Source organism: Neolamprologus multifasciatus, chromosome 6 (genome assembly GCF_963576455.1).
Source record: "Neolamprologus multifasciatus chromosome 6, fNeoMul1.2, whole genome shotgun sequence".
Taxonomy (NCBI): Eukaryota; Metazoa; Chordata; class Actinopteri; order Cichliformes; family Cichlidae; genus Neolamprologus; species Neolamprologus multifasciatus.
In genome coordinates this window covers 36,606,115-36,629,798 of record NC_140444.1, presented here as the reverse complement: position 1 = coordinate 36,629,798, position 23,684 = coordinate 36,606,115, and the positions used below count along the sequence as shown (strand labels likewise).

The 23,684-nt window shown below is 41.4% G+C and overlaps 1 protein-coding gene across 1 annotated transcript; it reads left to right on the top strand.

The window, feature by feature from the left end:
• Nucleotides 1-886: 886 nt before the first annotated feature.
• Nucleotides 887-23,456, top strand: vps54 (VPS54 subunit of GARP complex). Its single transcript, XM_085164002.1, has 23 exons — nt 887-1,062; nt 5,428-5,602; nt 6,120-6,361; nt 10,590-10,674; nt 12,021-12,055; nt 13,032-13,163; nt 14,315-14,700; nt 14,837-14,963; nt 16,400-16,507; nt 16,619-16,674; nt 16,815-16,911; nt 17,090-17,442; nt 18,202-18,331; nt 18,423-18,604; nt 18,773-18,885; nt 20,562-20,625; nt 20,782-20,887; nt 21,069-21,156; nt 21,271-21,392; nt 21,554-21,634; nt 22,413-22,520; nt 22,602-22,696; nt 23,099-23,456. The coding sequence occupies exons 2-23, from the start codon at nt 5,458-5,460 to the stop codon at nt 23,202-23,204; spliced, it is 2,961 nt and encodes a 986-aa protein (XP_085020128.1). The 5' UTR covers nt 887-1,062; nt 5,428-5,457; the 3' UTR covers nt 23,205-23,456.
• The last annotated feature ends 228 nt before the right edge of the window (nt 23,457-23,684 follow it).

Here is a 23,684-nt window from a genome sequence, read left to right as displayed (position 1 = left end):
GCAGCTGTATCTAGTGGCCGGTGAGTGCGCACTTTGTTGTCTACTGTTGGCAACACTACGGACCAGTGTTGCCAACTCCTCAGTAAGGAAAATCGCTATTGGCTGTGCTAAAAGTCGCTAGAAGTCGCCAAATGGCGTCGTCACCTAATTTGCATAATTGGTCATGCTAATGTAATTGTAACCTACGCTGTTGGAGAGAGAAGTAACATCGTGGAAAAGACATAAAGCGAGTAAAAAAAACGTCCTAAATGCAGTTAGAATTTATTTAGGACTACAAATTAAATTTCTTTTAGCAATTATTGTTTTTTAATGTCACAATTCCAACCCTGCTCCTTTATCCAGGCCTGGACCGGCAAAAGTGACCCGAAATTGGCACTCTGGTGGAGTTACTTTGTGTGTGAGAGTGTTTGTTTATAAGTAGTTTTAAACCTTGTGATCCACAAAACAGTGTAACAGTAAAAGAAGAATTGACTGCGTTACAGTCAGTGTGGGAGCAGCGGCTTCGCTCATGCGCGATTCATTTGCCGTTTGGACGCACAGGTGTGAACGTCTCCTGCCCTGATAGCAGCTGGGGAAGACTATCCTCCGCCTGTGAGCGCTTTGGCACAGGTGAGGTGCCCAAGGCAGCACCGCTGCTTGTTGAGAGTAAGAGCAATAGCGTTTTCATGTCAAAAAGTCGTCATAAATAAGTCTCCAATAATATCAGAAAAAGTCGCCAGATTTGTCGCTAGTCGCTTTTTAGAAAAAAAGTCGCTAAGGGGGTCTGAAAACTCGCTAAATATAGCGACAAAGTCGCTAAGTTGGCAACACTGATACGGACCAATGACATTGATATGGACCGATTCAGCTTTAGTTAGCAGGGGGCAGCAGCGAGCTTTGAACACTGAAACTTGCAATAAGGCAAATAAAGAACCTGACGTTGATGTTCCTCTTTCCAGCAGTGCATGATGGTCCGTATACCGGTATTAACTGCTGTGAGTCCTGTTGTTTTCCCCTCGTTTCCTTTAGTGCTACTGTGATTATGAAGAAAAGACACACCGTCCGCTTTATTTTACATGACAGGTAGGTGTCCAAATGAAGCCTCTCGGTCCCCTGTCATTCCTGGCTTTCTTTGGTGTTTTTATTTTGCCTGTTGGGGTAGCTTATCCGGCTAACTTGCTACCATTGGCTAGTCTACGTGTAACTGCCATTGACAACATTAGCTGTAGCGTTAGCTCTAGCATGTAGCTAAGGCCGCGAATATTCTGCAGCACATCAGCCCCTGACAACAAAACTGCAATTGGTTTTGTGTGTTTCATGTTGCTGTTAGGCATTGACTTCACGGTCAGCGTGAACGGTTGTAATGCAAACACCTGCCAGCAATGCGTGCACTGTAGCTAGGCTAAGGCTAGCTGCCTAGCTTCTGTTACATCTACTTGTCCCGATGGGAGGCACAGCAACGATGACAGCCGAAAGCATAAACATTTTAATATCAAACATTAAATGAGTACAAGTGACACCTGTTTTTTCTCCGCTCAGAAATAATCACGATATGTTTTATTCTGCGAGGAAATTTATAGTATAATTTATTAATGGTGCTAATTACTAAAAGAATATGCCATTAAGGCCATGCTTATTTCTTGGCACAATTTCCGGAATATATTAGGGTTTCTGATTTACATTATAAGGCAACGTTTATGTCTGAAAATAATCAGTTCTCGCTGAGTAGACCATAATGTGATGGAAACAAGTAGAATCGAGTTCAATACAGCGGCTCCCCGTCGTATTGTGCTTTCACTTTTGGTGATACCGAGAAAAGGATTAAAAGCTTGATTAATTAATAAGATCATAATATAGGATGGTGCACACTGTTTTTTTTTTTAAGCAAGTATTCTTTGTCCATACATGCCGTCCAAAACTATTCCTGAATAATTTGGATTTCTAAGAATCTGTAAATAATTTTTCTTTGGACTTAACATGTCAACATAGAAATATAACTGAGCTTTTATGATCTCAGCAAGAATATCTCTGTGCAGTTATGCTCTTGTTTTACTGTAATTTGCTGATGATTTATTGTTTTTGAGTATTTTACAACGGTTTTCTAGGGGCAGATGAAAATAAATGAGGAAGGTGTTATAAGCTGCTCCTGTTTGTTTTTTCTTTTTCTTTTATGGTTGGGATTCAGTGTTACTGCTTGACATATCTTATATGTCATATAGTGAAGAACTAGCCAGTTATATAACTGATGTACCTGCATAAATAAATTCAAATAAGACTTATTTTAATCTCTGGCAATCACCATATTACTGCCATTCCTTCCTATTCCTTCAAAGCAGTCTGTCTTCAAAAAGATGAATCGGACAATCATTCCTATTTTTAGCTCCAAGGTGGCTGTGAGAGCTTGAATCTGACAAGTCTGAAGTTTTGTGTTAAGATGGTTCTTAATATTTTGAAAACATTTTTTTAAAATGTAAAAGCAATATGAAGGAGCTAAAAATGGTTCTGATAATAATGGGGAGCGCGTAGATCTATAATCCTCTCATTTGTGTGATGGGATTAACAGCAGAGGGTCATATACCTCCACAGTTTGAGCAGTCAGATTACAACTGACTGTTAGCACAGCAACATATTATTGGTTTACAGCTGTTATTTAACCAGCAGTTTTCTTTCAGTGGTTAACCACCAGGGCTGTGAAATGGAGCCAATGTAAAACTCTTAAAAATGCAGTTCTTCCATGGCCAAGGCCGCTTTGGTCCAAACTTTACAGGGTGGTACACAAAACTGACCCTATAGGTAGTTTCTTCTTGTATATTGTAAGACGGCCGAAAAGCAGCACAGGTCTGTTGACCCAGGCAGGTGGAGCTGGGTACCTTTTCCAGTTGAATCAGCAGAGCATCAAATATGAAACATGTGGTCAAAGTTTAGATGCATTTTGTGTTTGATCAGGTGTTGCCGCCTTGGTCAGCTTTTTGTCAGCTTGCATTTTTCGCTACAGATGCTGCAGAAAATGTCTGCATTAAGTTTTAAAGAATTTAAGCACACCTGAGAGCACTTTCAACACGTTGCACGTGTATGTAAGCTTACTGACTGGAGGTTGATAGCCCTTAAATTTGTCACTTAACCAAAGGACTTTTCCATATTTGTGTTGTTTGTGTATTTGGAGCATTTTTAATGAAATGATAAGTGATACTGTTCGATATGTTATACAGTACATTAGAGAGCTACAAAAAGTCTTTTACTTTTTATTTAATCGCACATATGTACGTGTGTGTTGTATCAGTCAGTTTTTGGATGTAGTTTGCCAACATTAGCTGATAACCTCGCTCTTCACCTACTCATCCAGTTATGGTATCTTATACTTCAGGGTTGTGGGGGGGCTGCAGTCTATCCCAGCTATCTTAGGGCATAAGCAAGGTACTCCCTGGACAGGTCACCAGCCTCATGCAAGTGTTAACTCAACCTTCAAATGTAGTTTCCAAAATGAATGCATGTTATTATCTCAGTTGTTACATGCATCTGTTATAAACAGTCCATGTTTTCTCTGGTTTTTGGAGAACTGAGATGAACTTAGTGTTAACTTGTTAATCTAAAAAAGCAAAATAAATATTTCAAACCTTTTTAGATTTAATGCAGCACTGTTGAAAGCTGTACCAGTCACCCCCCCCCCCCCCCCCCCCCCCCCCCCCCCCCCCGGCCCCCAGTAAAACCACTGTGTACATTACCACACAGAAAGAGCTGGAGACTTGCTTGCACCAGTGGATGAACCAGGGCACGTTTCTGTGTCAGTTTGATGTAGAACTTGTATTGAAATTGAGGCCCTTCACAAATTTTGATGTAACTTTAGTCTGCCTTGTACATGGCAAGCTGAACACATAGTCGTTCTCTACTGCAGCTAACAAGTTACGCTAAAAGCTACCTTTGATTTGTCTGTTATATACAAGGGTTCGCTATAGCAGGTAGCTCAACACATTTTATTGATTTTTTTTGTACTGGATGTTCTTTCTGATGCAACCATTAAGAGGTTTGTGTCTTGTCCCATGATGAAACTTTGGATCTTTTGCTGGTTAGATGAATGTGTAAGATTTTATGGCAAAACTAAAGGAACACCAACACATTACAAGTACAAGAGCTGCTCAGCATTTACTGAGTCAGCAGAAGATTGGCAGCTTTTACACATTATGCACTTCAACACTTAGCAATCACAGTATAACTTTGTACAGTCTGCCACTTTGAGGCTGAGTTGCTGCGATTCCTAAACGCTTCCACTTTGCAAAAACATCCCCTACAGTACCCCCACAGTTGATCATATCTAGGAGGGAAGACTTAGACTAGGATGCCTTCTCTTGCAGTACCACACTTGAATTTTCTGAGCTTGTTAGAATGATTCATTCTTTCACAAAACTTTGTAAAGGCAGACTGCTTGGTCATGTGCTTGATTTCAGACTGTGGCAATGGGTCTAAAAACACTCAAATTTAAAGGTTAATTAGATTCAGCTACCAATCGTTTTTTTTAATGTAGTGTTGCCATCACTAATGGTGTACAACAGAAGGGGAAGGCGTGATACTAAAAGCTGCCAATTTCAAGAAATCATCATTTTGAAACCACAAACCTGCAGAGATGTGGAATGAGACGGGGAGAAGAGACTTCAGAAAGTCCCCTAGTCATCCACTACAAAAAATGGTTCCCAAAGACTCGTCTGCAGGTTGTGCAAATCGCTGCAGCTAGGCTTTTGACAAAATCCTCCAAGTACTCACATGTGACACCGTTATTATCTCAGTTACACTGGCTTCCTGTTAAATTTAGAGTCGATTTTAAGATCCTGGTCTTGACCTACAGAGCTGTGCACGGACTGGCACCTGCCTACATCTTTGATCTGCTACAGCCCGATGTCCCTAGCAGGTCTTTGAGGTCATCTGATCAGGGCTTACTTGCTATAAAAAATACTAAGAGGAGGACTAAGGGTGACAGAGCTTTTGCCACTGTGGCCCCGAGACTGTGGAACTCTCTCCCCCAAACATTAAGAACTGTGGACTCAGTAGCTGTTTTTAAAAAACAACTCAAAACTCACCTTTTTAAAACTGCTTTTGGTTAATTTTTTGCCTGTTTTATTTTCTCTTTTTAAATCTTTTTATGACTTGTAATCTTATGTGCAGCACTTTGTGATTCTGTCTTGAAAGGTGCTATATAAATACAATTTTATTATTATATTATTATTACTATTTATTAAAAAAAACAAAACAATGCCCAGTGACTTTATGAAATTATTGAGGCTTTAACATCTTACAAGATCAATCTTCTGAAAACATCTGTGACTCTTTACAGATTGGGCAAAGTATTAAGAGAGATGGACCACATAACTCGTTTGGGACTTTGCTGATTTGGAGTTGATAGTGCTGATTATGATTTCTCTATCTAATGCTAGCCCTGTTTTCATCTTTTTTTCCCAGCTAGCCTGCTGGGAGGTGCGTCCCAATGACATGGCCTCCAGTCACAGCTCCTCCCCAGTGCCTCGTCCCAGCAGCGGAGGCCGAGATGGGATCTATCACAAGGAGCGAGATCCTTCCCCACCTCGCTACCGGCATATCCGCTCTTTGCCTGACGTCTGCCCGAAGGAGCCGACTGGTAGGAAGAATGACTGACTTCAGTGTAATGGCATGCATAGGCATCATTTTTAGCAGTAGAACATAAGCAGAAAGTGTACATACTTTGCAGTTAGACAGTGAAAATAGTCTATAAAAGGTGGTGAAAATCTAGATGTTCATCTATACAGGGTCATCAGTCAAGTTTACATACAAACATAAACAGTGATGCTAATATTTTTTTAAGTATACATTTTTATTTCCATACTGGCTATCTAAAGCCCACTCTTTCTTTCACATTGTCATATTGAACACAAATGAACTTTAAATAGACAAATTTGTGACACTGCAGGAAAACACAGCGTCTTGCAATTTTTATCTAAATATGTTGTGCATTGATTTACTGCTGTGCTTGTGATGTTGCTGTTTGTTGCATTCACCTGGGCCACAGCTGTGATTTAAGTTCAGGAACATGGAAACAATGCCAGATGCTTAAATTATGAGTTGTTGTTCTCCGCAGAAAATGAAAGCACTGACTTTATCTCTACGTGGTCCTCCAGGTGAGGGGCAGGGCCTGTGTAATGGCCCATCTGTGGTGGCGGAGCACGACCGATGGACAGTTTATAGCTCGAAGGTCAACCTCCCAGCTGCGCTGAATGACCCTCGGCTCGCCAAAAGGGAATCTGACTTCTTCACTAAAACATGGGGGCTGGACTTCACCGAGACGGAGGTGATGCCCTCATTTTGCCTCCCCAACATCACCAAGGAGCACTTTGGGCCCTACCTGCAAGAGATGACTCAGGTAATAACTAGAGCGAATTATTAAGAGCATTTAAGATTTGTTGACAAGTCAGTATCACTGCAGCTCAGATCTGTGTGGATCAATGTCAAAGATGCTATTAGGATATTTTTGTTCTTGAGAAAGTCTTGATTGGGGAAACCTGCAGTCAGCTGAGACTGAAGAAGTCACTTAGATGAGTGACGAAACGTTTCTCCCAGTGAAACCCTACAATCAACCTTTTGGGGTTTCTGAGGAAGATTCTACGTTTCTCTTGTTTTGGGTGGTGTCAAGAATTTGAGGCAGTTTCACTTTGTAGCCTTTTTTTGCTCAGGACATGTAAAGTAGAAGTGTTGAAATGCATCTGTTAACTAAGAACTTTAGTTTAAGAAATCTTGTGCAAACGATGCAACTGTCTCCCGCTGATGAGCAGCTGCTGTATTTTCCCACCATTTAGAACAAAGGTGGCATTATAGAAGAAGAAAAGATGAAAATATCTGAATAAAGCTGGACCTGATCTCAGGAATTCAAACAGCCTGAATACTGGAGGCATTTGCATTTCCTGAAGGAGTTTACGAAATTAAAAAGCAATAGAAGTACTGATGCCAAAACTGTTGTGATGGAAAGATGTGTCTAAGTCTGTATGTTAAATATGTGATTTTTACTTTAACCAGTCAGGGGTTTTCATGTTGATTTTTTTTTTTTTCCCTTGTACATGCACTCATTTGTTTAGTTATTATCAGAATGGTTGTGTTACTCTGGCATTTGGCTGAGATTTGCTGTTCTTGTTTTGCCTCACAGTTAAGCTACATTAGTTCTAACTGATAGCTTCTACTGGAGGAAACATGACAACCTCAGTTATGTATAGATATGAAGTAGGGCTGCCACGATTACGTCGACTATCAAAATCGTCGACGAGTAATTTAATAGTCGACGCGTTGTTTGAAGCTTTGTAAGATCCCAAAAGACGCAGGAATAAGTAGTAGAATTTGAGAGTGTAATAACGGACTGAAACAGAAGATGGCAGCACTGCATGTACAAGGATGCCAGCTGCCGTTAAACCCCGAAGAAGAAGTAGGTCTGTCCCAGAATTCATAGCGCAGCCCAGCTCAGTTTCCAACAATGGCGGCAGCTAGTTAGTTTTAATATTACTCTTATTATTCTTTCTGGGTCACAAAATACACGTTTAACATATTTTCAGGCGAGAATGTAGCTGTGTAAACCTCAAATATCTGCTCAGTTTATCAAGACACCACATATTTTCAAAAGTGCTCCCACGTTTTCGGAGACGTCTGTTACCCACTAGCTTGATAGCTAGCCGGGGGCTAGGCTCACTAGAGCCGTGAGAACACCGGACTCCCGGCAAATCGTTTTCAAACCCACCGCAGTCTTTCGCTACTCAGGTTAAACATGATATATAAGTCACTTAGATAACTTAAAAATGTTATTGTTTGGCTTTTTTTTTGTATTTTATTTGTTTCTGAGTAAATCAGTTTGGCTGAGATTAAAGTTATAGTTTTTACACAGCTGAATAAACGTCAAGCAGACAGCTGATTATCAGAAGTGTGAGATGCTCGAGAATTTACTCCGGTGTCCTGTTATATTTTAGATAGCAAGGAGTTTATTAAACTTCACCAAAACAATCTGCAAATTTCATTAAAATTTAATAAACTATCATCTTGTCTTTATTTTTAGTTAGCACAAACCTTAAACACTTCAAGCTGTAAGCTAATGATAGTTATATAAGAGCAGATGCTGCTGGTGCAATAAGCTGTACGTTTTACGTCCAATGGATGATGATCTGATTAGTCGACTAATCGCAAAAATCGGTGACTAGTCGACTCTCAGAATAATCATTTGTGGCAGCCCTAATATGAACAGTAACATACATGGTTACTGATAGTAATTTATTGTTTAATAGTAAAGTAGGGTTTGATTTACAGAAGTTAACTGGTAACCAAGCCAAATCCAGAGCGCTGTGGGTAGGATGACTAGCGTGCTTAAACAATTATGGAAGTGACGTGAGTAAAAATGGCGCATTGAGATAGTCTTACGTTCATCATTAACCCAGCCCCAGTGAGGAATGTCTTTGTGTTTAAGAGACAGCAGCTGTACGTTTGTTTTCCAGTCTGGATCCAGTACAAACACCTTAATGTGTTGGATAAAACCTTCCTTTACTGGCTGTCATGTTTCAAGTAGAATAGATGTCTTGAAACGCAGCTGATGCTTTAATGTTGTCAACAAACATTCTACAAACAATTAAAATAATGAAAATAAAATACAATAGGTTTTAAAGTTCTTATGTGTTTTTAAATTCTTAAATTGTCTTGGCCTGCGCTACTTCATTTTTATAATGCCTCAAGTTCTTACAGAAAGTTTCTGTTCCTCATTTAGTCTTTTATTACTTTTATTACCAGCTGAGTGTGGTGAGGTTGAGGTGTGACATCTCTTGCACTTCTGACAGTGCATTTCTGTTCTTGTAAGAGTCATCTAGTTTTTAGAAATGTTATTGTAGCTTGTTTTCACTTCCTCCTACGGGTTTCATGCATCTGATTTCTTGTTCAGTGTGTTGCTTTGCTCTTCTCTAATGACCCACAGCTGTAACCTTTGTTAGTTTGTATTAGGGGTGCAACGATACACAAAATTCACGGTTCGGTTCGGTTCGATACTTTGGTGTCACAGTTCGATATTTTCTTGATACAAAAAAAATGTTCATGCCTTTTTAATTTGTCATTTATTAAATTTTCACGGCACATTCTGCACCACATCTCTGTGCGTTCATCATTTGTTTGAAGCCAGCTCACCTCCTGCAACCACTTTTCCGAGAATACGCGCTTCTTTTGTGGTTCGGACTCCTTCTAACATTTCTTTGGAGATGGAGGAACACCAAAGTAATTGCTTAAAGGAGCTTCTTCGACATCTTTAAGAGTTCTAAACAAATGTCTGTCCTCCTCCTGAAAATCTTATGTATGCAAACACGCGTTGCAACTTCTTATCTTGTGCGCGTTTTTTATTTTGACAGTGAATGCGCACCTGCGGACCACTTATGTGCAGCCCTGGTTATATAGCTCGTCATATTGCAGCCACAGAAATTCTTTTGTCCATGAAACCATAAAGCTGCTCTTTCTTTTTGCCTTATAGTCTGATTTGTCATAACTTTTCCGTTTTGTGGTAAGCTTTTCTTGGGCTGTCACTTCTTCACCCTGACCTGTCTTATTTGGCTCAGCAGAACTAAAATATATATCCTGCTGCTTTTACACACGCACTCACACAACGCTCAGCGATTCTCTGCACGATCAACCTCTCACATGTTTAATTTTTGGAAAAGAGAGTTTATTGCAGAGAAATGTCTCTTTCCAAAATAAAAGCTATACTATACGCTTCTTCTGGGCTATATTCTCAGCAGCATATTAAACATATCAGGTCCCCATAAGGAGAATCATGTGCTAACGGCTGTCTAAATGACTCGGGTAAAGTTTGTAGCATGCTGCTTGTTGTTTTTGTCTGCTTCCACTTGTCTTTGCACTAGGATGATGTCGGAGTAAATGTGCAGTCATATTCGTTGTATTCCCACTAGTGCTGTCAGCGTTAATCTCGTTGACATGAGGTTAACGCCACAACACGGCAAATCTCCATTAACGAGCTACCGCGGATCGCCCCGTGAGTGGGGCTGGACGGCCAACACGTTAACGAGCTAACTGCGCTAACACACTAGTTCCCACCCATGTAATTGAGCATTGCTGGCACATCCAACATACTGTTTTACTTTTGTCCATGACGCGCTTACCTTCAGGGTCATACTTCACATGAAAACCAAAATAGTTCCAAACGCCAGATCTGAATGAGGGTGGGGGAGGTTCAATTTGCCATGTTGCAAGGAGAGCTTAACTTCTGTCTCGCTAGCTTGCCCTGCGCTCAGTGAATCTGCGTTCAACTACTCCGCCTAGGCTGCACTGTCGAGCGCAGATCCACTGAGCGCTCAACACAGACAGCATCGTCAGAAGGAAAGTTGATAAAATAAATTAAAAATTTTGTATTGTTCGATACATATGTGTACTGAACCGAAAGCACTGTATCGAACGGTTCAATATCGATATGAGTATCGTTGCACCCCTAGTTTGTATCATCAAACCTGACTTCTGTGATTCACTCAAGCCTTTTTTTCCTGGTGCGTAACGATCGTGTTAGCTTTACAGAGAGCTGGGCCAAAAATCCTGAACTTCCTTTTTGGATTTCATGATTTCATTTTTAGAGGGAACGAATCCATGAACGCTGCAAGACGATCTGCCCCAACAAAGACGATGTCGACGCTGTCTCTAGTATCACCACCAACCAAGGTATGAATTATTAACCAGCTGCTGCAGGACTGCCTGTATCCTCTTTTCTTGATAAGATTGGCAGCACACAATGACTTCAGATGCAAATATGCAGGCTACAGTGTCACATCTGACTATACCACACATTAAGTATGTGAGCGTAGTTTGGTCCTGAACCTTGGCTCTTTAATAGATTTAAGGGTTTTTACAGTTTAACACACGGGTTTTATTATCTTTCTTTTGATTTGCTTCCAAAACAATATTTTATGTGTTTAATGCACATTTCAGAATTTGATCTGATAAACACATTTCTCTGCCTGCTGCACTTTTCACAAGTTTCCTGTCTTTTTTATTTGTATTGTTTCGTTTGTACAGAGCACACTCTAGTGTCAGTCTTTCAATTCAATTCAATTCAATTCAATTTTATTTATATAGCGCCAAATCACAACAAAAGTCGCCTCAAGGCGCTTCATAGATACAGAGAAAAACCCAACAATCATATGACCCCCTATGAGCAGCACTTTGGCGACAGTGGGAAGGAAAAACTCCCTTTTAACAGGAAGAAACCTCCGGCAGAACCAGGCTCAGGGAGGGGCGGCCATCTGCTGCGACCGGTTGGGGTGAGAGAAGGAAGACAGGATAAAGACATGCTGTGGAAGAGAGACAGAGGTTAATAACAGATATGATTCAATACAGAGAGGTCTGTTAACACATAGTGAGTGAGAAAGGTGACTGGAAAGGAAAAACTCAATGCATCATGGGAATCCCCCGGCAGCCTACGTCTATTGCAGCATAACTAAGGGAGGATTCAGGGTCACCTGGTCCAGCCCTAACTATATGCTTTAGCAAAAAGGAAAGTTTTAAGCCTAATCTTAAAAGTAGAGATAGTGTCTGTCTCCTGAATCCAAACTGGAAGCTGGTTCCACAGAAGAGGGGCCTGAAAACTGAAGGCTCTCCCTCCCATTCTACTTTTAAATACTCTAGGAACAACAAGTAGGCCTGCAGAGCGAGAGCGAAGTGCTCTAATAGGGTGATATGGTACTACAAGGTCATTAAGATAAGATGGGGCCTGATTATTTAAGACCTTGTATGTGAGGAGCAGGATTTTGAATTCTGGATTTAACAGGAAGCCAATGAAGGGAAGCCAAAACAGGAGAAATATGCTCTCTCTTTCTAGTCCCTGTCAGGACTCTTGCTGCAAGTCTTAGAAACTAAACTTTATTAATCTGACCATATTTGATCTAATTAGTAATAATTGTGACAAATGCATACCTTTTAATTAGCTGAGCAATACAAAAGGATATTGTGACTCTTAAACATAACTGCTGTAACCGATAGTGATTTAGAGCTTTTGCTGCTTATTCCAGACAAATCCAGAACGGAGCTGGAGCAAGTCCCGAAGGTAATTATGCAAACATGCATAATATTCTTTCTGATTCTCTCTGGATTTCTCTTTCCCTTTAACGTTGACAGTGTGGCCAATGCTCTAATGCAGTTCTGTTGTATTATTTTAGCTGTGGACTCAAACACATTGTGACTCTTTTGGCTACGTTCACACTGCAGGTCTTAATGCTCAATTCCGGTTTTCTGATCAAATCCAATTTTTTTTTTTGTCTGCTTGTTCACACTACAAATAAAATGCGACCGCAAACTCGCTCTAGTGTGAACGCTCAAAGCGGCCGCATGCGCAAAAGAAGACGTCACACACAACGCGCTCTGTTTAGACCCAGAGCAACAGTATTGTTTGACTGATGGCCGTTAATATAAAGACTTTGGACTTTACGTTTCCCAACTTTTGCTGTAAGTTATTTTGTTATTTACATAATAATGTAAAAAACCTAATAATGATCCTTATTGCTGTTTTAGAGGAGCGGTACTTCAAAGGATAGTTGCAGATTTCTGTCAGAATCTGCAGATTATACAGTACAAATAAAATGTTCACGTTGTCTTCCCAACAGTTTCACTGACATCTACACGGGATGGCCAGGAAGCGTTCACCATGTCTTCTCTGGCGCTGATAATTGGCGTCTGTCTTGTGTCGGTGATGTAAAAGACAGATTTAATGCAACATGACCGTTCAAACAGCAGTCGCTTTCTAAAACATCGGATATGTATCGGATTCAGTACCACATACGAAAGTGACCCAGATCGGATTTGTACTGTTCACACTGTCAGACCATGAACAGATACGGGTCGCATAGGGTCAAAAAAATTGGATTTGATGCGCTTTCGCCTGCAGTGTGAACGTAGCCTTTGACACTTGCAACTAAGCATGTCTCCTTTATTAGCTTAGACATGATAGTGACACTATTGTGACAACAGGCTGTCTCCAGAGTGACCTTGCTGCTTCACTGTCTCACTGTACTTTATATTGTCAGATTTTCATGAAGCCCGACTTTGCTCTTGAGGACCCGGCTACCTTCAACATGGTCCTTCCCTGGTCACACTTTAACAATGCTGGGGGGAAGAGCAGCAGAGACGTGGCTTCTTCCAAACTGCTCCAGGAAAAGGTAAATTCTCATCAACACATACAGATCACCCAGGGAGGGCGATCTGTAGCTCGTAAACCTGCACTGATGTGTTTTCAAAGTCTTCCTTTCAAACCATCTTGGTAACACCCCAAAGGCAGTTTATATAGAGTGTTCCTTTGAAAACACATCAGATCACAGTGGAGAAAAGCATCATGCTGAATATCTGCACTGATGTGGACTGGGAAATGTAAGGAATAAAGGATGCCATTGTTTGACGGAATGAAAATGATCAACCTGCAGAGGGCTGAATTCAGGGTGCTCCTGCCCCCCCTGCTGTTTGTGTTGAATATTACACATCCACAGTGGTTTTGGCTCTGACACTGGCATGTTTATCTGTCTGATCACAACCTAAACAAGAAGCAACCACTGACCAGTAAGAGGTAGTTTGGTGTTGGGGCCTCGTAGCATAACAAAAGAACAAAAGGAACTTAAAAATAATAATACTAATAAGTTTTAATAGCAATTTTGTTAAATACTTGTTTAAATTCCTTTAGCTTCTACATCTGTGAGTATTTTCTGCTTTTCTCAGTTTTACAAGAAAGACACTCCAGGAAATTTTGTAATAGCACAGGTGATACAAGCCGAACATCCCGGGAGCAAAATATCGTTCAATCTTTATTTTAGGGAAAGCTAGCAGGAGCTGTAGACTCACCGGTCCATCACTTTTGATGAGGAGTGAAATTAAAGTTACTGTAGATGCGTTCTATAAGTTAACTGTCTTGAGGTGTTACCAAGATGATTTCTAAAAGGTCTCTGGTTGGTGTTGAGTGGAGAGGTTAAGAAAAACGATGGACGGATAATTGTAATTTATTTCTAATTGTATTTGATGGACTTGAATTAAACACAGAAATTAGACGTCTGTTGTTATATATTTAAGGATGAAATGCATATTGTTATTTTTCAGTTAATTTACCTGAAGATATTTAAAACTTATGACTAGAATATAACCGCAGTGGAGGTTTAGTATCGATCATGTGTCATGTGATTAACTGCTTCCAGTTAACAGGATCCTAATCAAACAGGACAGTTGTTGATTTGCACTTTTGTGCTCATCAGTCATTAGTTTAGATCAGTTAAACCTGCGACCTTCATATGTAGAAGTTAATCAAACGATGTTCTTTTTCCTCCAGCTCAGCCACTACCTCGATGTGGTGGAGGTGAGCATTGCTCGACAGATCTCGCTGCGTTCCGAAGCGTTTTTCCATGCTATGTCGTCACAGCACGAGCTGCAGGACCAGCTGCAGGAGACGCAGCACGCCGTGGCCGTCCTTCGGGGCCGTACAGCTGCCATGGACCAGGTCATGTGCCAAGGACCTCTCCGGGCTCTCTGCACCGCCCTGAATCGCAACAACTGCGTGAAGCTGCACAACAAACTGAAGCTGATGGCCGCAGTGCATCAGACACAGCCCACTGTACAGCTGCTGCTCTCCACCTCTGAGTTTGTTGGAGCACTGGAACTTATTGCCACCACTAAGGAGGTGCTCCAGCAAGAGCTGCAGGGAATCCACAGCTTCAGGTGAGAGTGCGTTTACTGGATCAGTTTTACTAGGATAGTTTTTGTTGTGATGTCTGAAATTGATGTTCTACAAGCAGCCAACAGAGCAGCTGTATCCTGTTATATAGATGTACAATGCTGTGTTTGCATCTCTCAGACATCTGGGCTCCCAGCTGTGTGAGCTAGAGAAGCTGATCGATAAGATGATGGTGGAGGACTTCAGTATGTACGCTCACAGTGACCTGAACCGCAGCCTGAGAGATGAGCCACAGGTTCTGGAGAAGGTCTGAACAATCACCTTCAACACAAAGGGTCTAATAGATTTCAGGATGGTCATGTTTAGAAGAAGAACTGTTGGGGAATGTGCGGTTGCCATTTACATTTGCATACATCTCTGTATACATGATAAATATCAGTATTCATGCTACATCTACGCACACAAAACATCAACGTTTCTGTTCCTGTTTCTTTGTCATTTTGAAGGTGCTTCTGCTTTTAGTTTCAGTTACATCAAACAAAATGTAGAATCTGATTCTAAGTAATTAAACTGGTGGCAGCAAGTCATCATTATAGTCTGACAGAAACAATTACATACAGCTGTGTAGCTCTGCTCATGCTCAGTATCAGTATTAGTTTTTAATCTTTGAATGTGATTACGTAATTGAATTCTTCGGTCTCATATAGGGCTGCCACGATTAGTCGACTAACAAAATCGTCGACGACTGATTTAATAGTCGACGCGTCGTTTGAAGCTTTGTAAGATCCCAAAAGACGCAGGAATAAGTAGTAGGATTTAAGAGTGTAATACCGGACTGAAACAGAAGATGGCAGCACTGCATGTACAAGGATACCAGCTGCCGTTAAACCCCGAAGAAGAAATAGGTCTGTCCCAGAATTCATAGCGCAGCCCAGCTCAGTTTCCAACAATGGCGGCAGCTAGTTAGTTTTAATATTACTCTTATTATTCTTTCTGGGTCACAAAATAAACATTTAACATATTTTCAGGCGAGAATGTAGCTGTGTAAACCTCAAATATCTGCTCAGTTTGTCAAGACACCACATATTTTCAAAGGCGCTGCTACGATTTCGGAGACGTCTGTTACCTTGATAGCTCGATAGTTAGCCGGGGGCTAGGCTCACTAGAGCCGGTGAGAACACCGGACTCCCGGAAAATTGTTTTCAAGCCCACCGCTGTCTTTCGCTACTCAGGTTAAACATGATATATAAGTCACTTAGATAATGTTTGGCTTTTTTTTAGTATTTTATTTGTTCCTGAGTAAATCGGTTTGGCTGAGATTAAAGTTATAGTTTTTACACAGCTGAATAAACGTCAAACAGACAGCTGATTATCAGAAGTGTGAGATGCTCCAGAATTTACTCCGGTGTCCTGTTATATTTTAGATAGCAAGGAGTTTATTAAACTTCACCGAAACAATCTGCAAATTTCATTAAAATTTAATAAACTGTCATCTTGTCTTTATTTTTAGTTAGCACATACCTTAAACACTTAAAGCTGTAAGCTAATGATAGTTATATAAGAGCAGATGCTGCTGGTGCAATAAGCTGTACGTTTTGCGTCCAATGGATGATGATCTGATTAGTTGACTATCAAAATAATCGTTTGTGGCAGCTCTAGTCTCATATTAAATTCATCTCAGCTTTCTGAAACCCTGCTGCCCGGTCATGTCGGTGTTTTAGGACGTTTGTCTGTGGATTTTAGGAGCGTCTGGAGTCGCTGGTGTTCGGCCTGCTGCGGCAGCGGAAGCTGGATTTTCTGGATATTTACAGCGATGAGATGATCGTAGCGGCCAAGGCAATCGTCTCTCAGGTGTGACTCCTCCTGACACAGTCCAGTCTTTATCTGTTTCTAAGCGCTGCATTAAATAACAGCGATCCAGCTGCGATTGATCATGTAATAGAAACCTTTTTGTGTTTGCAGTGTGTGGCAGATAGTGTTGTGCAGATAGAAGAAATTGATGCTGAAGTCGTTGTTAAGTAAGTTAGAACAATGTGATTAATGCCACTGGTTGTATTAATGTTTAATGAGCACATTGACTTTGTAAACAAAGAACATATCAGTCCAAGTTGACCCTCATGGAGACTCGCTGTACATGTGTGCGTTTGTGTTTCTCAAGGCTTGCTGACCAAATGCGTCTGATGACATTCCCTCAGTGGTTTGACCTGCTGAAAAATGTCTTTGAGAGCTTCCTTTTCTTCCTGCAGAGAATCAAGGTTAGTCAAAACAGCTCCTGGCGCAGAGCTCCTATTTTTAGTCTGCTAGACTTCAGAAGATGGTTCACACATCACAAACATTATCCAACATTTGATGCAGGTAAAAATATTCCTTCTGTGTGAATTCAACAAACTGAATCTAATTGTGTCCCTTATTACCCAACTGCCTGTTTGCTAGGCCACTATGAATGTGATCAGGAATGTGGTTCTGGAGGTTCTGGACTCAAACCAGAAAACCCGTCTCCTGGAGGACTCCTGTTCAGAACCATCCGGCCAAGAGGCTTCTCAGGACCCGTCACTCCTGCAGGGAGAGGCTGAGCTGGCCTACCTCACCCATGAAGGCCTGTTTATCAGTGATGCTTTGAACGATGCCCAGCAGCAACAGCAGGAGCAGAAACAACAGCGAGTAGTGCCGACAGCCCAGGATCAGAGCTCTGCAGCAGGATTCAGGAGCCAGCAGGGCCGGGGGGAGACTGCCAGCAGTGACTCTGGGGCCACAGAAATGTCTGCCAGCAGAGAGCAGAGCTTCATGTATGTCACTCTCAAGTTCTTCTTCTTTTTTCTTTTTCTTTTTGAAAACAAAAATATCATGGTAATTGCAGTCCCGTTGCACCAAAGCCACTAACTGACATCTGGCTGTTGCATTTTCCTTTTTTTGCATTTCAGGTCTTCTTATTTACTGAAAACAGCATCAAACCGTAAAGTGACAGTTTTGTTCAAAAGTCTTGAGCCTTCCAACAAGACAATAAAGTTGTCTTGAGCAGCAGTTCTCCAGGCTTTCTGAAGGAGCTTTTCTTTAGACATTGGGTGCTTTTTCTCTCTTTTTCAGTTCGGCTCCTGTATCAGAACACTTTTTGTTTGTGATGCTACTTAACATTGACCCGTGAATTATTCAAGCATAAAAAAGGGGATGAACCAGTGTTAAACTGCATTTTAGATACTTTGTTACTGGTCGCCTATCGCTAAAACACAGGATGCTCTCATTTCTTTAGTTGATTCTACGAAAATGGCAAACACGCATAACTTACATGAGAACTTGAAAATCAGTGGCAGCAGATCTTACAGAGTGATGTGGACTGTAGTGGTACAGGATAATCAGGATAAACAGGATAATCTCCTGTAGTTCTCTATGAAATGTAGAGACTGGCTCTCTTAAAACAACAATGGAAGTGTTGTTGCCAAAGATAAAGTACAAAAATGATTTAACCAAAAGTGAAACTGACTGAGAGGCATTAAAACTGTGAAACCTTTGACTCGTTTCCTGTTAACAGTGAGCGTGTTTGTGTTCAGGCCTGGTGAGAACATGATGCCCACCGACTTTGAGCTGAACCTTGTGATAAACAACCTCCAGGACCTCATGTACACGGCTTCCGACATCAGCCATGACCGCTGCGTCAAAGTGCTCACAGCCCGAGCCAAGGTATGGCGTCCATGTGTCTGTATTTGAGGTTTTCTGTGGAAAAGGATAAACCTGCAAATGTAATTGAAGTGTTTGTGTTTCCGTTTAACAGGATGGATCTCTGGAGCGTCTGACCTCAGCGGAGTTCGTTTGTCTCTCACAGGCAGTGGAGGGATTTGTCAGGGACACAGAGGAGCTCTGTGGCAGGCGAAGCGTTTCCCTGAGGGGCGCGTTGCAGAGCCAGGCCAACCGCTTCGTCCACCGCTTCCACGAAGAACGCAAGACCAAACTCAGGTAACCTGCAGTACCATTGTTTTCAGGATAAGGTTTGCTTTTAAATATGATAACCGTTTGTGTGAGTGAGTGAAGGTTTAGTTTCATGGTTGAATTTGAGTGTGTGTCTGGTCTTACTCCTGTAACGTAGCAGTGCAGGTGCTGAAGTTTGTTTTTGTGCCCCTGCAGCCTGCTGTTGGATAACGAGCGCTGGAAGCAGGCTGAGGTTCCTGCTGAGTTTCAGGATCTGGTGAACTCCATCGCTAATGGTAGAATATCACTACCAGAGCGCAAAATCCCAGGTATCACACTCCACTGTCCGAAAATCCTCATTAACCTGGTTTTATTTGTAGTTTCTGTAGTTTTAGTTATACAGTTCTGAAATGTTTTGACTACTTACAGAGTAACCTACGCACACATTGGGGTGGGGGTGGCTGTAGCTCAGGTGGTAGAGCAGGTCATCTACTGATCGGAAGGTTGGTGGTTCGATTCCTGGCTTCCCCTAGTCTGCATGCCAAATATCCTTGGGCAAGATACTAACCCCAAATTGCTCTCCGATGCATCCATCGGAGTGTGAATCTAGTGTTATCTAGAAAGCACCTAGAGAAATGTGCTTGTGCGAATGGGTGCGAATGGGTGAATGCACAAGTTGTGTAAAGCGCTTTGAGTGCTCAGAAGAGTAGAAAAGCGCTATATAAGAACCAGTCCATTTACCATTTACATTGCATATATATGCTGACTTTGATGTAAAATAAGAAAATGGGTAAAGAAGTAAAGGTTCACAGTTCAGTCCAGTCAAGGAGTTTATTAGAGATTAGAGAGAAAATCCCAACAATTAGTAAAGGTGGGAATCACCATACATCCCACGATACGATATTATTGCAATTTTTTAAAATATTTTGCGATATTCAGATTCTGTACATAAAGGTAAACTTTATCAATATTCATTTTATCTAATATCAAAGTCTCACACTCAGTCTTTCTCTCATTTCAGTTTTATTGTTGACAAACTGAACGGTTTGTATTACAGTCTAGTCCAACTTAACTGAATCAACCATCTGGTACAATTATAGCTATTCTGAACTATGCAGTTTATGAAAACTATGCAGCCCCTTCAGCAACTGAAGAATTTGAAAGTAAATTAAAACAAAATATAATTTTACATTAAATAAAAAAGTTTTAAACTTAATTAAAATAAAACATGTCTTAAATTAAAATAAGTAAACTGTCATGTTTATTGCTGCCAAAAACAAGTTAAACACATTTGGACAGTGAAGGAATGTCAGGATTCTTGCTCAGAAAAAGGATCCTGACAAGCAGAAAAAAGTTTTTGTGCTCTGAAGTCAGAGCACAAAAACTTTTTTGTAACAAAATATCGATTTCTGCTGTCCCTGTATCGATACATTATTAGCAAACAAAATATCACCATACTACACAGTATCCATTTTTTCCCCCACCCCTAACAATTAGACAGTCCCCTATAAGCAGCACTTGGCAACAGTGGGGAAAACGAACTCCCTGAGAGGCAGTTATCTGATGGGACCTGTTGGGTGACGGTTGGGCAATTAATTTCCCTAACGGACCACATGAAGCAGAATTTATGTGCAGTCGTGTGTCTGCTCGGTGTTGCTTGTGCTGTTCTTGGTCTGTCAGCTGGCGCAGAGAAGAGCGAACTTGTAACATACAAAGAGTTGTAGGGAAACAGAGTGTTAAAAACAATGAAACCTGTTCACTGCAGCAGCAGTCTCCCCCTCCTCCAGTTTGAACAGAAACATGTATGCAGACAGACTTAAATTACACTTAAGAAGCTGGGAGTGGAGCAGAACTGCTCTGTGTTGTTGTTAGAGGCTCCAGGTGCTTGGAGGTTTCTAGTGATGCACTGAGGCTTGGTTCCACAGCTGCATACAGAGCAACAGAGAAACATCACAGCACAAGAAGAACAGCTTTATCATTTGTAACATTCGTTTTCCCATTCCAGGTCCCGATGACAGGAAACCCACAGAGTTTCTGCTTGTCAACGGGCAGAAATATGCTGTTGTTGGGTAGGTGAAATCACATATTTCATGATTTTAAATATTATTCTGTCCTCACATTGAAAACAAGTGTCATTAAAGTTGGAAGTTAGACAGCGCAAATGCTTTTTAAATGTGAACTTTTAATTTTAAAAGATTTTCTGAGTAGCCTTTGTGTTCCTTCAGGACGGTTCTGCTGCTGATCCGGATCTTTTTAGAATACTGCCAGTGTGTCAACGACATCCCATCCATCTCTACAGACATGCTGACACGTCTGGCAGACCTCCTCAAGGTCAGAGACTCAACAGCACTCAAATCACACGATCCTACGTTAGTTCATCCTCTTGTAGTTAGTAAACAGGAAAAGACTTTTTGATCACAACACTGAAATGTTTACATCTGACACAGCCCTGACATGCTGGTATGCTAGCCTGGTGGTGTTTACTGAATTTTCTTGGATTGTCTTTCTGCAGCACTTCAACTCTCGGAGCTGCCAGCTGGTTCTGGGAGCCGGAGCTTTGCAGATCGTCGGCCTCAAGACCATCACCACCAAAAACCTTGGTATATAACACCTGCTACACACACTGCTTACAAGTAGACCTGTTTTTTCAGTATGTGAAGCAACTTTTAATGGTTGAGAATGCTGATTTCTACTGTTAACTGTGTGTGTTGTAGCATTAGCTTCCCGCTGTCTGCAGCTGGTGGTTCACTACATTCCCATCATCAGAGCTCATTTTGAGGCCAAACTGCAGCCCAAACAATTCAGTGTTCTCAGACACTTTGATCACATCACCAAGGTAACGCTCAGCATGAGTACTTTAAGTGTGGCCTCTTGATTTCCTGGCTAAGTAAAAGTTTGAGAGAAGAGTTAAAAAAATAAATAAAATGTCATGACAAAATCTCCAAAGATTTCAGCTCGATGTGAGTTGTGTTGCTGAGGCCGTTTGTTGTGTTGCAGGACTACAACGATCACATAGCAGAGATCTCTGCTAAGCTGGTGGCCATCATGGACAGTCTGTGTGAGAAGGTTCTGTCAAAGGTAAGATGAGGGCAGGGAACACGAGAACACTTCATGAATGGTTTTAAATTTTCTGCAAGCATAAAAATCTCTATTTACAGAAGACTTTCAGTTGTAATGAGATTCAGGCAGTTACCCACTGTGTAGGCCTAATATTTCCACAGTTAGTCAGTTTTTTACTTAATAGTATTGAATTAATGTAGACTTAATAGAATCATTGCTATTAGATAATAGAACAAACAAATAACCAATAATCTAGATCAGCGGTCCCCAACCCCCGGGCCTCGGACTGGTACCGGTCCGTGAGTCGTTTGGTACCGGGCCGCGAGAGTTGAGGCTCAGGTGTGAAATGTATAGTTTTCAGGGTTTTTATCGGTTTTCAGCGTTATTTTGTTATCGTGTTTATCGTTTGCTCGGTTTTCCTGGGTCTTTTCATGTGTGTTATGAATAAATCTTCTTTTTTTCGGTACCAGTACTACTTTTATCTTGTTGTATTTATCCGCGACACCTTAAAGGCCGGTCCATGAAAATATTGTCGGGCATAAACCGGTCCGTGGCGCAAAAAAGGTTGGAGACCGCTGGTCTAACCTACTAAATTACACTTGCACTGTATACCTGATGGTCAGGTATCCATTTCTGTCCTTTATTAGTACAGAAGTTATGACTTTTTGACATGTGTAGTGCACTTTCTCAGAATATTTCAGCTCTGTGTATTTTAAATTGTTCCCCACTTGATGCAGCTGTATTCCAAATGTGCACAGACTCACATGACCTCAGCCGTATCCTTTTCTGTCCTCAGTATGAAGTGAAGGCTCCGATGCCCTCAGCCTGCTTCAGAAACATCTGTAAGCAGATGGCGAAGATGCACGAAGCCATTTATGAACTTTTACCTGAAGAACAGACACAGGTGAGATCTCTTTGTTTTCTCTACACCGTGTCTGTGACAGTTTGTTGATCAGAGACTTGAGAGTTGTGTATCCATATACAGATGCTGTTTCTGAGGATCAATGCCAGTTTCAAAATGCATCTGAAGAGGCAGCTGGCTCGGCTTGGAGTTATTAATGATGGAGGACCGCAGCATGGGTAAGTGTGCAGCACTGCCCTGAAAACCAGCTCATGATTGGAGTATGTTGATATGACAGAGCAGCACTTCCTGCTTCGCTCTGAAGAGAAGTAACACCTCTTTTCCTGTTGGTGTTCCCCGTTGTTTCACATTTTATTGAAAGAGAATTTTGAACATTACATGAATACTTGACATGTCTTTATATCTGCTATATTAAGGTACGAGAATTATACTTAACAAACCTGACACACAAATTCATCGAGCCCCAATGTGACCAAATATCAAAGAGAAATTAAAAATGCATGTCGTGGAAGAGTTCGGGTGTTAGGAGGTTATGAAGTGCTTTTTGTCAGAGCATAGCTGTTCATATCTTTCATGTCTTTGACACTTTCAAAGCTGTAAGCTGTGGCTCGTGTTTGCAGGCTGGTGGTGGTAGACGTGGCGTTCTACACCGAGAACATCCAGGGGCTGAAGAGCCTCGAGAGGCTCGACCTGAACATGGTTGAGGTCTGGGAGCAGAAGAGGTGATGGAGGATGGAATCCAGATCTCCAGAACTGACCTTACCTCAGCAGTTATGGGAGCCTGACCCCCGGGGGCCGATGGTGGGCCGGCTGAGGCTGGAAGAGGCCCAAAGGGACCAAAAATGCAAGTATGGGAGAAGAGCAGCAGCGTACCGGTGCTTCAGAGACTGTTCAGAAACACACAGCGCCTGGTGAAAAACTGTTGCCACCTCATCGCAGTGTGTGCAATTCAATAGAAAATAAAGAAGTAAATTATTACTGTTTTAGTGGGAGGGCAGGATGTGGATTATTCTTATGAAATTTGGGGGTAATTTATTTTTCTTTCTCTGGAAACATTCTATACTGTGTTAAGCTTTTTCCTCCAGCGGTCTGCAATGCTGGAGCTGACAGGATTTTTATCAACACCGCATGCTCGGCAGGTTACCCTTTTGCATACTTGGAGAGCTTGGGTCGTTCTTATCGCTTAAAAAAATCAACAGGGTTCCT